General features: G+C 44.4%; 1 protein-coding gene across 1 annotated transcript; it reads left to right on the forward strand.

The window, feature by feature from the left end:
* Nucleotides 1-4,988: 4,988 nt before the first annotated feature.
* Nucleotides 4,989-7,541, forward strand: LOC139262607 (ferritin, higher subunit-like). The gene is made up of 4 exons (XM_070877765.1): nucleotides 4,989-5,090; nucleotides 6,499-6,645; nucleotides 6,883-7,008; nucleotides 7,386-7,541. The coding sequence occupies exons 1-4, from the start codon at nucleotides 4,989-4,991 to the stop codon at nucleotides 7,539-7,541; spliced, it is 531 nt and encodes a 176-aa protein (XP_070733866.1).
* The last annotated feature ends 7,727 nt before the right edge of the window (nucleotides 7,542-15,268 follow it).

A 15,268-nucleotide genomic window follows, 5' to 3' on the forward strand; every position in this document is an offset into this window, starting at 1 on the left:
AGCTTCTGATCAGTACTCTTGTTTATACAATATGTGTGAGACTCTGTCCTACATAGAATGATGGCTTTGTACAGGCTGAGACCTGGGCTCTTGATGTGAAATGTAATCAACTGTAAATAAACTGTTCAATATTGGACTGGGTTTTGTCTCCTTGCAATTAGTGGTTGCTTATTTTCCATTTACCGTAACTTGTTTGCAGCACAAGTATTGCACTAGACTATGCAACAATCATACATTGGCCTCCTGTGCTGTAACCACTCAGCTGGCTCTCCAAGAACACTTCAGCTAGTCCTACTCCCTTGCATTTTCCCTGTAGCCCTGCAATGTTTTTCCTTCATGTACTTGTTCAATCCTATGATTGAAACTGCTTTCACCACCCTCTCGGGCAGTGCAATCCAGATATTAACCACTCACTGCATAAAAGTTTATCCTCATGTCAGCTGTGTTACTTCTGCCAATTGTCTGAAATTTGTGTCTGCAGGTTCTCATCCCTTCTGCCAGTGTGAACAGTCCTATAATTTTGCTCTTTGCTGGGATAATTTCAATATATTGACATTTTATATTCACAAACATAAATAGGAGCAGTTGTCGCCCATTTGCTCCTTGAATGGCGGTGCAGGCTTTAAATATGATCATAACTGATCCTTTACCACCACCATGTTTATGCTTTTACCCCGTAGCCCTTGACTCCTTTTTTTGAATCAAGATATCTCATCTCATCTTGTTAAATATATTCAGCAATTGGGCTCCACTGCCTTCTGTAGTCAACAGTTCCCCCAGCTTCCCTATCCTGACTGAAAATATTTCTCATCTCAGTGCGAAATTTCCTACTTCCTCCCCACATCCAATCTCTCCAAACCAGTCCAAATTTTATGATTCAATAAGATCCTCTTTCACTCTTGTGAATACAGGCCTGGTCAAGCCATTCTCTCTTTATATGACAATCTTTCCATCCAAGGAATCAGTCTGGTGGAACTTCGCTGTACTCTTTCTTGGTTAAGGAGACCCAAAACTGTGCACAATACACCAGGTGTCATTTCACCAAGGCAGTATATGATTGTAAGACATCCTTGCTCCTGTACTGTGGAAAAATTGTAAATATTACATTTGGTTTCCTCCTCCAAATCTATTAATATATATGACTAGCTGGGGCCCAAGCACTGATCCCTGTGGTATCCCACTCGTCACTACCCACCACCCAGGCAAAGACCTGTTTAGTCCGACTCGGTTTTCTATCAATTAACCAATTTTCAATCCATGGCAGTATATTACACCCAATCCTATGTGCTTTAATTTTGCGCACTAACCTCTTGTGGGACTTTATCAAAGGCCTTCTGAAAATCCAAATACATTACATCCACTGGTTCTCCCTTATTTAATCTCCGTTACATCCTCAAAAAAATCTCCAGTAGGTTTGTCAAACACTATGTTCTTTTCATAAATCCATATTGACTTTGTCTAATCCTGTTGATTTTTTCTAAGTGTCCCTTTATCACATTTTACTAATGTTAGGCGAACCAGGCTGCAGTTACCTGTTCTTTCTCCTTCTTTTTTAAAATAGTGGGGTTACATTTGCCACCCTCCATTCTGCAGCAACTGTTCCATAATCTGTAGAAATTTGGAAGGTTGATAACCAATGCATCCACTATATCCATGGCTACCACTTTTATTCCTCTGGGATGCAGATTATCAGGCCCTGGGGATTTATCAGCTTTCAGTCCCATTAGTTTCTCCAGCACTATTTTCTGGCTAATAATCATTCCCTTTAATTTCTCTTGCTCACTGGACCCTTAGTTCCCTAGCATTTCTGGGATGTTATTTGTGTCCTCTTCTGTGAAGACAGAACCAAAGTATTTAATTGTTCTGCCATTTCCTTGTTCCCCATTATAAATTATCCCATTTGTTACTGTAAAGGACCTACATTTGTCTTCATTAATCTTTTCCTTTTTACATACTGAGAGAAACTTTTACAGTCGGTTTTTATGATCCTTGCAAATTTAGTCTCATACCCTATTTTCCCCCTCTTAAACAATCTCTTGGTCCTTTTTTGCTGAATACTAAACTGCTCCCAATCCTTAGGATTGCTACTTGTTCTGGCAACTTTGTATGACTCCTCTTTGGATCTAATATTATGCTTATTTCTTGTGCAAACCATGGTTGGGCCACTTTTCCTTTTGTGTTTTTGCAGCAGAAAGGAATGTATAATTGTTGCAATTCATGCATTTGTTCCTTAAATGTTAGCCATTGACTATACACCATCATGCCTTTTAATGACTCTTACCAATCTATCATCGCCATTCCTCATACCTTTGTAGTTTGCTCTGTTTAGATTTAGGACCTAGTTTTGGATTGGACAACTTCACTTTCAATCTTCATGAAGAATTCAATCATGTTATCATTCTTCCCTTAAGGACCCCGCACAAAAAGACTATTAATTAACCCCTTCTCATTGTACAATACCCAATCTACGATAGCTATTCAGACATGTTGAAGCCCTAATTTCAATTGTACGTATATGTAACATCTCAAAAATCTGGTTACTGTAAACTCACTCAGGTGCAACCTCATCCATCTTTATTCCAGCCCAAGAGTGTCAGTGTGACAAAGACACCCAGCTTATATACAGGTGATCAAGCACACATGCCACGTGTGTACAGCCCGATGATCTCCGACCGCGGCGCCCTCTGGAGTCTTGTGACTCCCAAGCATTAATACATCAGAATATATCTTGCAAATTATATTCATGCATTTCAATCTAGCGTTGCAATGCTGTAATATAACAAGTGAAAATGTTCACGTTTGTTCAGCCACATAAGGCAGTGGGACCACAGATACATTTTAGTGTCTTAACGGAGGCAGAGAGGTTTACATAATAACATTCGTGTGCCATTTGGCACCTCGAGCCTGTTCTGCCATTCAGTAAAATCATGACTGGTCTGATCTTGGTCTCAACACTTTCCTGCCTGTTCCCCATAACCCTTGACTCCCTTAATGTTCAAAAATCTATCTATCTCCACCTTAAATGTATTCAATGATCCTGCCTACACACACACACACACACAGACAGACAGGACTGCGTGAGTGCCGCACTGTCAGAGGGGCAGTACTGAGGGAGCACCGCACTGTTGGAGGGGCATTACTGAGGGAGCGCCGCACTGTCAGAGGGGCAATACTCACAGGATTTTGCACTGTCGGAGCGACAGCACTAAGGGATTGCCACACTGTCTGAAGGGCAGTACTGAGGCATTGTTGCACAGACTCATGTTTGATTCAGGTGGGTCAACTGTGCTCATTGGTGGCATCTCCCCTGAAAGGGTAGCGCTTGTGGTGTGATTGGTGGCTCCAGATCTGTATCACTGCCGCACTCTCTGCCCCATCTAAAGCAGAGTTTTAATCCAAGGGAACACGTCTCATCAGCTCATCCAGGACTGAACCACTTCTGCACTGAAACCAGACGTCACGGCTTTGGATCTCCGAGATACACCAGCATGAAAGGTCAATGACCAGAGGGGAGAGATGAGGACAATTATTTTAACGCAGCGAGTTGTTGTGATCCGGAACGCGCTGCCTGAAAGGGCGGTGGAATCAGATTCAACAGTAACTTTGAAGAGGGAATTGCATATACACTTGACAAAAGTTGCAGGGCTATGGGGAAGGAGCTGAGGAGTGGGACTAATTGGATCGCTCTTACAAAGTGCCTGCACAGGCACGATGGGCCGAATGGCCTCTTTCTGTGCTGATAGAATCTATGATGAGCCAGACAGTTAGAGCATATCTGAGCCTCATCATTTCAATCAGATTTAAATATTCATCATTTCAATCAGATTTAAATATTCATCATTTCGATCAGATTGAAATATTCTTTCGCCTCACTGAAAGCCGACTGTAAAAGGACACGTCTAACACATCAAATTGAGGGGCAGGAATAGACCAGCTGGTCCATCAAGCCTGCCCCAAAACACGCCGGAGCAAATCATAGAATCATAGAATGGTTGCAGCACAGAGGGAGGCCATTCGGCCCGTCGAGCCTGTGCCAGCTCTCTGCAAGAGCACTTCAGCTAGTCCCAGTCCCACGCCCTTCCCCCACAACCCTGCTATTAATTTTACCTTCAGGTACTTATCCAATTTCCTTTTGAAAACCACGATTGAATCTACCCCCACCACCCTCTCAGGCATTGCATTCCAGATCCCAACCACTCGCTGTGTAAACATGTCGCCTTTGTTCTTTTGCCAGTCACTTTAAATCTGTGTCCTCTGGTTCTCGACCCTTCTGCCAATGGGAACAGTTCCTGTCTATCGACTCTGTCCAGACACCTCATGATTTTGAATCCCTCTATCAAATGGAGATGTGGGTGACAATGTGTTCAGTAATGTTCACTCCCTCTCATTCTCACTCAATATATTGAATTTTACCAGGCATCATTCCATGAGAATGAAAATGACAGATCGTTGATGCCCCCATGTAGCCAATCCTCAGACACATGCCAATTCTCTATATTCGAACTGGGGGCAGTTCACACCCACAGGAATGAAATTCCATTCCGCTGGCCAATGCTTGGTTTGTAAATGCACCAAGAAGACTTGATTGCTTTGAATATTGTCTCAGTGCCACAGAAACTTGCAATTAACAAACTTCGCCAGATTATGAAAAACCCCTTTGGCGAAAGTAGAAAATTATCATTTCATTCAAGTGAGAGCGTGAAACAACGGCACACTTTCAGATTTGAAGACGTTCAAGGAACCCAAAGGCAGTGACATCACCAAGACTGATCTCCCCCAGCACCCTCCCCCAAACCCCCTCTCCTCTGTTAATTGGTGCCTCAATTCAGGGAAGATTCCTGATTGGCTCTGAGGGATTTTCAATCATCATTGGTGATGTCATACCCTATTTGAATGCAGCTGTTCCAATAGTATAAATACAGGAGCTTGTGCAAGACACTGTGAGTTCCAGAACTGTGCAGAGGATAGTGAGATATAAGATAGTGAAGATGGCCTCCCAAGTATGTCAGAACTACCACAAGGACTGTGAGGCTGCTGTCAACAAGCAGATCAACATGGAGCTCTGTTCCTCCTATGTTTATCTCTCCATGGTGAGTTGTGTATTCCTTGTTGCTGCATTCTGAAAAGTTGTTAATTCTCCAGTTCAATGAATTGGCTTTAAGTTGTATTTCTCTGGCCTTACTTTGCTGGGGGAGCAGAGTCTTTGGGCAGTGAGAACTTCAGGTGTGTAATATAGGGGATCTTGTTGAGTTCATGGACTGCTCTCTACAGCAGCTGCCCTCTATTGAGGTTTAATATTGGAAACCAGCTCAGTTGCTGCCTGAGTGTGTGACAGAAGAGCACAAACCTGGTCAGTGCCCTCTTGGCCTGAAACAATGTTCAATTTCAGTGGGGACTGCAGTGAGTGAAATGTGGGTAGGCTCTCACTAGTGCTCTCATTAATTGGAGGTGATGTACTGAGAATCCTGCTGTTGGAGCCCTGCTCACTGCTGAGATCTTTATGGCACTATTGCTGTGTAAACTACTGGAGTGGAGGATTTTTCTCACTCCATGCCCAAACTTTGATTAGAATGGAATAAGAATCATTTCTATAATGCCTTTCACTACCTTGGAATATCCAAAGTGCTTTTGTAGCCAATGAAGGAGTTAAGTGTAGTTACCTGTTATGTGGGAAATACAGCAGCCAATTAGTGCACTGGATGCTCCCACAAACTGCAATGAGATAATGATCAGATCATCTGTTTTAGTGGTGTTGGTTGAGGGATAAATATTAGCCAGGACACTGCAGTTAGCTCCTGCAGTAGTATCTAGAACATGGAGAAGGCTTGAGGGACCAATGGCTCATTCACTAAGATCATTGCTAATCTTGTACCTCAACTCCACCTCCTGCACTGTCCCCATATCCTTTACTATCCAAAAATCTATTGCTCTTGAATATACTCTGACTGGAATTCTCTACCCCAGGAGTTGTGGAGGCTCAGTCATCACATTGAGTGAAGAAATTCCTCCTCATCTTAGTCCTCAATGACCCCTGGTTCTAGACTCTTCAGCGGGAACCATCCTCCCTGCATCCAATCCTTCAAGCCCTGTAAGAATTGTGTACATTCCTAATGACATCACCTCTCATCCTTTGAACCTCTAGAATAGAGGCTCAGTCTGCTCAATCTCTCCTTGATCTTTCACATCCACCTGATGACTGACACACTCTTGTGTGAATGACAGAAAGTAGAGGAGGTATTGCTTATCCAGGAGTAGAATTTAGTTTGACTGGACATAAAACTAAAGTTCAGGATTATATTTCATGTTCAACCAGCAAAGCAAAAACTTTCATCATGCTATGGGGAGGTGAGGCTCAACTCCAATTGATGAAGTCAATGGCATTTTGCTAGTTTACAAATGGTGTCTATCTTTTAAGAATTCATTCACTTGGATGAAAAATAACACTTGCATTGTATATGAAGATCAAGGTCGAAATAGGCTGTCTTAATTTCTCTGCAGTCCTTCTACTTTGACCGGGATGATGTTGCCCTGTGTCACTTTGCTGAGTTCTTCAAGGAGCAGTCACATGAGGAACGTGAGCATGCTGAGAAACTGATGCAATTCCAGAATCACCGTGGAGGACTGATCATCTTGTCTGACATCAAGGTTTGGTTCAATTATCTAGTGGCTGTCTGTCTGGATACCCTTAGACCTGATTGTTTCAAATATCTCCTAAAGCAATTGATTCCATGGTTGTGGTAGTGGAATTCAGTAATTCTATATTCCTGTGACATTATTTATGGTAAAATGGAATTCTGGTTGCTTTTTAATCCTATTTTCCTTTGTTCTGTCTTTTGTATTTTGTTTGTTCCATTGTAAGTGAACTCTGATTTTCCTCTTCAGAAACCAGAGCAGGATGAGTGGAGCAATGGTCTGGATGCATTGCAGAGAGCTCTGCAGATGGAGAAGAATGTGAACCAGAGTCTGCTGGATCTGCACAAAACCTCCACTGGGAGCACTGACCCTCATGTAAGTTCCTCATGTGGGTTTCTGGGCAACTTGGAGGTGGTGGAACATTGCTATCCTTGAGCTGTTTCAAAAGTGCTCCATGCCCAATAGCTTTGTTTTTTTTTTTGGGGGGGGGTCTCTCTGGTTCTTCAGGGGGTGGGGGAGAGGACCATGAAGTTGGCCTACTGTGGACATTGAGAAATAAATGGGTCCCAATGTTTCTAGGATCTAAGCTCACATTGTACAGTAGCTACTGCATCATTAGAGCAAATGTACATCAATTTCAATTGCCCTACCTGATCCTTCACTCCTAGAGAATTAAAATCCTAACTTGGGGGGGATGCTCTGATCCTTGATATCTGCGACTGGCCATAACTTATTTCCCTCTTCTCTTTCAGATGTGTGACTTCCTGGAGACCCACTACTTGGATGAACAAGTGAAGATGATCAAGAAGCTTGGAGATCACATCACCAACCTGAAGAGACTGGGAGCCCCTGAGAATGGCATGGGAGTGTACTTGTTTGACAAGCACACCCTAGGGGAGAGTGAATAAACTGACTGGGCTCAAGCTTATTGTGTTTTGTACTTGTATTTATATAATCAGGCCCCTATCCTGTAGGGAATGAAGGCTTGTGACTTTGTACAAAAAGAGCTGAAACCCATAACAGTAAATAAACTGTTCAACATTGGGCTGTGTTTTGTCACCTTGGAAGTTTAAGTGGTTACTTATTTTTCATTTAACATAACTTTATTTCCATCAAACAAGAATTACACTGAGCTGTGCAACATTTATATGTGATTCAGTCCTATGAAATGTGTTTTCCCCTTGTGTAATGTCTATGTATTGACTGGGCCATTCAGGCACCTGTTATAAGATCTAAAATGTTCAATGGTGTGTTTAGACAACTGGCAGCCCTATGGGATATTGGCCCAGTGACAAAGTCTGGTCAGAGGTATGTAGTGAGGAGGTACAGAGATGTTTTGGAAGGTATCTCGAGAGCTTGGGACTGATAAGCTGTATACAATTACCTGTTCCAATTATCTATCTTTGTACAAATGACAATTCAATCCAACAAGATGTAACATCTGCTAAACTCAGGGCCAATTTGCCAGTAATTCATTGTTGCACCATTTCAGTCCAATGAAGAAAAAGTCCTGGATTCGCTTCCTATTTAGTCTATCTGCCCTGTGAATGAACAGCAGTTTGTATTCAATAGCTGCAACAGATCCATTTCAGTTATCCAGCTAGTTCAGTAAAGGGACTCATCAATGCTGCTATAGGCTTGCTGTTAAGCTTTGTAGACAGAAAAGCAATATCTCAGCACATTGAACTCTGGGCACTACAATTGGGTGAGGAGAGAAAGCAACAGCTGTCATAACTTCAGTGCTTAGTGTGGATACTCTAGTGGTTCTGGAACAGCTTCTCCTCTGCCTGCTCCTATCATGGTTGAATAACTTACCAACACAACCTCCATTCACATGAATAAGGAATTGGGTAAGGTATCGCAAGACTAACGATACTCTAACAACATTTAATAGTTGGTGAAGGAGTAAATATATTTAATTCCACAAAGCAAAAGGCACAAGATGTCAAACCCATTTCTGGCCACAATACTCAATTATAAGCCTATCAATTTTTTTTGTTATTACCATTGTGAATTTCATTACTTTCACCCTTGATTAGATCTCCATTTCTCTCCTTCGTGGCGATGAATCGATACAAATGGTATTGCTGCAGTTCCAATAATCCAGTGTTTACAAGTTATTTTTAGTAATTTAGCTGAGAACTGTGTTGAGTGCAATTAAATTGCCGAGTACAGATATTCCACGTTAATGTCTTGGCAACATTCAAGCGCCTTTCGGATATCGATGTTACAAAATGTCATATATTGATGAGCCACAGTTCCACGAGTCGGCCTGGGTTTGCGTGTTGAAGAATTTGATGGCTTCATGTATCAACAACTCTCCAGCTCACTCGATGTGAAACTTTACAGGTGCTCGTGTTTTAAGAATTTCTTACAATTTACAGCACAGGAAAAATATCATTTGGGCCAACTGGCCCATGCTGTGGTTTATGCTCCATATGAAACCTGTCCCACCCCACTTCATCGAGACCTATTAGCATATCCTTCTATTCCTTTCTCCCTTGTGTTTATCGAGCTTTCCCTTAAATGCATCTGTGCTCTTTGCATTCAGAGTTATTACTGCGGGTAGCTCAGTAAATGCACCGCTGCTGCTGTGGATTTTCTGTTCAGCTGTGTGGGTAAAGAAGTGAGTAATAGCTATAGAGACCCGCAATGTTTGAGATCAAGGAAAGCATTTATTGTCCGTCACTAATTGCCTTTGAGAAGGTGCTGGTCAGCCATCTTCTTGAACCGCTGCAGTCTTGTGGTGAAGGTACTCCAACAGTGCTTTTCGGGAGGGAGTTCCTGGATTTTGCTGCAGTGACGAAAAAGGAATGGTGATATATTTCCAAGTCAGGTTGGTGTGTAACGTGGAGGTGAACTTGCAGGCGATAGTATTCCCAAACTTCTGCTGCCCTTGTCCTTCTAATTGCTAGAGCTCGTGGGAAGGCTTGTGCTGCTGAAAAAGCCTTGGCGAGTTGCTGCAGTGCATCTTGTCGATGGTACACACTGCAGCCATGGTGCACCGATGGTGGAAGCAGTGAATGTGGAAGGTGGTGGATGGGATGCCAATCAAGCTGCCTGTTTTGTCCTGGATGGTGTCGAGCTTCTTGATGATTGCTGAAGCTGCACTCAGCCAGTCAAGTGGAGAGTATTCCACCACACACCTGACCTGCGCCTTGTCGATGCTGGAAAGACTTTCGGGTGTCAGGAGGTGAGACACTCACTGCAAAATACCCAGCCTCTGGCCTGCTCTTATTACCACAGTATTTATGCAGCCGGGCTAGTTCAGTTCCTGATCAGCGATCACCCCCCAGGGGTTAAAGCCGGGGAATTTAGTGGCAGTGAATGTTAAGGGCAGGTGGTTAGACTCTCGCTTTTTGCAGATAGCCATTGCCTGGCACTTGTGTGCTGCCATTTTTACTTGCCCATTATCAGCCCCACACTGAATGTCATCCAGGTCTTGCTGCATGTGGGCATGGACTGCTTCATTTTCTGATGTCTTGCAAATGGAACAGAACACTGTGTAATCATCAGCAAACATTCCCACTTCTGGCCTTTATGATGGAGGGAAGTTCATTGATGAAGCAGCTTAAGATAGTTGGGCCAAGGACACTGCCCTGAGGTATTCCTGCAGCGATATCCTGGGACTGAGATGATTGACCTCCAACAACCACTTCCTTTGTGCTAGATATGAGTCCAGCTCATCGAGAGTTTTCTATATTCGCATTGACTTCAATTTTACAAGGGTTACTTGATGCTGCACTCCATCAGATGCTGCCTTGCTGTGAAAGGCAGTCACTCTCACCTCAACTGGAATTCAGCTCCTTTGTACATGTTTGGACCAAGGCTGCAATGAGATCAAGAGCCGAGTGGTCCTGGCATAACCCAAATTGGGCATCGGTGAGCAGATTATTGGCGACAAAATCTTCCCTCACTTTGCTGATGATTGAGTGTAGACTGATGGGGTGGTAATTGGCCTGAATGGATTTGTCCTGCTTTTTCTGGACAGGACGTACAAGGGCAATTTTTCACATTGTTGGGTAGATGCCAGTGTCTCTGTACTGGAACATCTTGGCTGGAGGTGTGGCCATAAATTTACAGATTGTGGTGCAATACAATTCTGCAGTTGCTGATGACCCACAGTGCCTCATGGATGACCAGTTTTGAGCTGCTAGATCTGTTTTGGATCTATTCCATTTAACACTGTGGTCAAGCCAGTCACCACGAAGGAGGGTGTCCTCAGTGTGAAGACAAGACTTTGTCTCCACAAGAACTGTGTGGTGGTCACTGCTACCAATACTGTCATGGACAGATGAATCTGTGACAGGTAGATTGCTGAGGGCAAGATCAGTCGGTGTTTCCCTTGTGTTGATTTTCTCACCATCTGTCGGAAGCCCAATCTGGATGCTATGTCCTTCAGGACTCAGCCCGCTTGCTCAGTGCTACCGAGCCCCTCTTGGTGATGGATATTGAAGCCTATTGCTAATATCAGTGCTTCTTTCAAGTGGCCTTCAACATGGTGGAGTACTGATTCATCAGCTGAGGGAGGGCGGTAGGTGGTAATCAGCAGGAGGTTTCCATGTCCAAGCTTGACCTGATCCCATGAGACTTGATAAGGTCCAGAGTAAATGTTCAGGATTCCCGCTACTCCCTCCCGACTATATACCACTGAGCCGCCACTTCTGGTGTGTCTGCCCTTCTGGTGGGACAGGACATACGCAGGGATGGTGAAGGAGGATTCTGGGACATTGGCTGAAAGGTGTGATTCTGTGCTTATGACTATGTCGGGCTGTTGCTTGACTAACCTGTAGGACAGCTCTCCCCATTTAGGCACAAGATACCAGATGTTAGTGAGGAGGACTTTGCAGGGTCGACTGGACTGGGTGTACCATTGTCATGTCAGAAGCCGGTGCCAAGATCAGTGCCGGGTTGTCCATCCTGTTTTATTCTAATTATTGTTTCTCGTAGCGGTTTGTTATAACTGATTGACTTGCTAGGCCATTTCAGAGGGCAGTTGCTTTGGGTTTGGAGTCATATCGGCCAGATTTCCTTCCCGAAGGACATTAGTGAAGCAGATGGGTTTTTACAACAATCCGATAGCTCCCTGGGCAACATTACTGATACTAGCTTTTTATTCCAGATTTTAATTTAATTAACTGAATTTCAATTCCCCAGCTGCCGCGGTGGGACTTTGGATCATTAGTCCAGGTGTCCTTGGAGATGGAGCACGCGGTGTCCACCGGTACACTTGCGGCCTTCCGTGAGAGGTGGGCAACGGAGGGACTGGAGTGCATCATCACGCCCGGCAACCAAATTTTAATTTGATTTTATGTTTTTAAGTTAATTTGTTTTAATTGCCGGTGCTGTTAGTGTCCCCCTCCCCTTTTATAGGGGGCACTTGGAGAAAAAATACGATTTTGTGCCCCAAAAAAAAACACAAAAAAAAACACAAAAAAATAAAAGGGCCTTGTAAATGTTTGGTGTTTCCCCCAGATCGGGGGGCATGGTTTAATGTTTTTTGTTTGCTACCAAAAGAGTTCATTGGTCCAGTCCTTGAATTTTTGTCCAGTAACATAACCACTGTTTTATCGTAATCTTTGCATCTCTCAATGGCACTTTTGGGGTATCGATGTCACCACAATTCATACGTTGATGAGACACAATTCTACAAGTCATGTTGGGTTTTGCGTGCTGATGGGTTTGACGACTTCATGTTTCAGATAAAACAAATTCTTCAGCTCACTCGATGTGAAAAACTTTACAGATGCCCTTGTTTTAAGAATTACATAGAATTTACAGCACAGAAAAAGACCATTCAGCCTGGCAAATTGCAGTGGTGAGCGGTTCTTTTTGAACGTAAAACACATCAAGAATGAGGTGAGGAACCGAATGGGACAAGATCGATTTAATAGTCTTTCAATCATGAGCATGGAGAGCGAAGTACTGAGAGGACTTGACTTCACACACTGAGCCTCCTCCCAACCTCATTTAACCCGATCAGCATATCCTTCCAATCCTTCCTCCCTCACGTGTTTATCCAGCTTCCCCTTAAACGCGTCTATGCTGTTTGTCTCAACTATTCCTTTTGATAGCGAGTTAAACATTCTGAACACTCTCTGAGTAAAGAAGTTTCTTTTGAAGTCTCTCTTAGATTATTAATTCTAACTTTCTATATAATTCTATGGAGATCAGAACTGTGCGCAATACTCCAAGTGTTGTCTAGCCAAGGTTCTATATAAACTTAACATGCTGCACAGGGATATGGTTCAGTTCACCTCAACCGTGTTCTCCCTGTGGCCGAGGAGCTCCGTCCGGAGCCACAGTGCGTATTTCGGCCCCTACGGGTAACAACGGACATGATCTCTGCAGCACGCCAAGTGCAGGAAAAATGCAGGGAGCAGTGCCAGCCCTTATACATGGCATTTTTCGATCTTATAAAGGCCTTTGAGACAGTCGACCTTGAGGGCTTATGGAGCGTCCTACCTCCATTTTGGATATGCCCAAAAGTTTGTCAACTTCCTTCGCCTGCTCCACGACGACATGCATGCCGTGATCCTTATCAGCGGATTTGTGACAGACCCATTCAACGTCTGAAGCGGGGTCAAACAGGGCTGCGTCATCGCTCCAACACTTTTCTCAATCTTCCTCGCTGCCAACTCCACCTCACTGTCAACAAGCTCCCCGCTGGAGTGGAACTAAACTACAGAATCAGTGGGAAGCAGTTTAACCTATGCCCTCTCCAGACCAGTGCAAGACCACCCAAACCTCTGTCGTTGAACTGCAGTATGCGGACGACGCCTGCGTCTGCGCACATTCTGAGGCTGAACTCTAGGATATAGTCGATGTATTCACCGAGGCATATAAAATCATGGGCCTTACACTTAAGATCCTTAAGACAAAGGTCCACATCAGCCTGTCTTCGCTGCACAGCACGACCCCCAGACATCAAGATTCACGGCGTGGCCCTCGACAACGTGGACCACTTCCCATACCTCGGGAGCCTCCTGTCAACAAAGGCAGACATTGATGCGGAGATTCAATGTCGCCTCCAGTGCACCAGTGCAGTCTTCGGCTGCCTGAGGAAAGGAGTGTTCGAAGACCAGGCCCTCAAACCTACCACCAAGCTCACGCTCTACAGGGCTGCAGTAATACCACCCTTCTGCATGGATCAGAGGCATGGACGACTTACAGAAGGCACATCCAGTCGCTGGAGATATATCACCAAAGATGCCTCCGTAAGATCCTGCAAATTCCCTGGGAGGACAGACGCACCGACATCAGTGTCCTCGTGCAGGCTAACATCCCTAACATTGAAGCACGAGCCACATGCGATCAGCTTTGCTGGGCAGGCCACTTAGTCCACATGCCAGACATGAGACTCTCTAAGCAACTGCTCTATGCGGAACTCCTTTATGGCAAACGAGCCAAAGTTGAGCAGTGGAAACGTTACAAGGACACCCTCAAAACCTCTCTGATGAAGTGCGACAGCACCACTGATGCCTGGGAGACTCTGGCCGAAGTCCATCCTAGTTGGAAAAAGTGCATCCAGGAGGGTGTTGAGCTCTTCGAATCTCAACGCTGCGAGCGTGAAGAGGTCAGGCAGCGGAAGGAGCATGTGGTAAATCAGTGCCACCCTTCCCCCGATGAATATCTGTCCCATCTGTGACAGGGTCTGTGGCTTTCATGTTGGACTGTTCAGCCACCAAAAAACTCACTTTAGGTGTGAAAGCAAGTCTTCCTGGATGCTGAGCGACTGCCTATGATGATGGGTTCAGCTGCAGGTATTCCTCGCTCTGAGCTCAGAACTGCGCCAATGGTTAACACTCATCTGTGCCTTTTTATCTCTAGAATTGACTATTTCAATGCTCTCCTCCTAGCGTAACATGCTCCATAAACTTAAGCTTATCCAAAACTCTGCTGCCTGTATCCTAACACACACCTAGTCCCACTCACCCATGACCCCTGTGCTTGTGAACCATCATTGGCTCCCAGTCTGACAGCGCCTCATATTCAAGATTCTTATCCTTGTATTAAAATTCCACCATGGCCCTTCCCTCACCTCTTTTCCCAGCACATTGATAATATCGGTGCTGTTTCCTGCTCTCACAATAAACTGGAACATTTAATTCACTATGTTCCCAATTTCCACCCTTCACTCACCTTCACATGGTTCATCTCGGTCACTTCACTTCCCTTTCTCGACTTCTCTGTCTATCGTCTCAGTCTATCAGACAAATATCCAATGAGTTGTTTGGATGTTGCTTCAAACCGCAGATACCTGCAAATGATCAACCCACTGAACAATACAGAACTATTAAAAAAACACTGACTCGCAAACAACAGAGGATTCAATGAACCTTTCAAGGTGGCCATTAACTGGTCCAGGCAGAGCACGGTCGATGGGGTGTTCTCTCAGTCTGCCTGCCTCTCTTCCGCGGCGATATCCGTGCCAGGGTATCCCTGGATTGGGAGCACGCAGTGTCTCCCGGTATGCTTGAGGCTTTCCGTCATCGGAGGGCACCAGAGGGAGGGGAGCGCAGCGTGGATACAGGGAAATAATGTAAATTTTTTAAGTTTTTATGTTAGTTTTGTCATAATGTGGATCTGACAGTTTATTCCCCCTTTTCAAGGGAGCACTTATGGTTTAAGTGTT

Source organism: Pristiophorus japonicus, chromosome 4, assembly GCF_044704955.1.
Source record: "Pristiophorus japonicus isolate sPriJap1 chromosome 4, sPriJap1.hap1, whole genome shotgun sequence".
Classification (NCBI taxonomy): Eukaryota; Metazoa; Chordata; class Chondrichthyes; family Pristiophoridae; genus Pristiophorus; species Pristiophorus japonicus.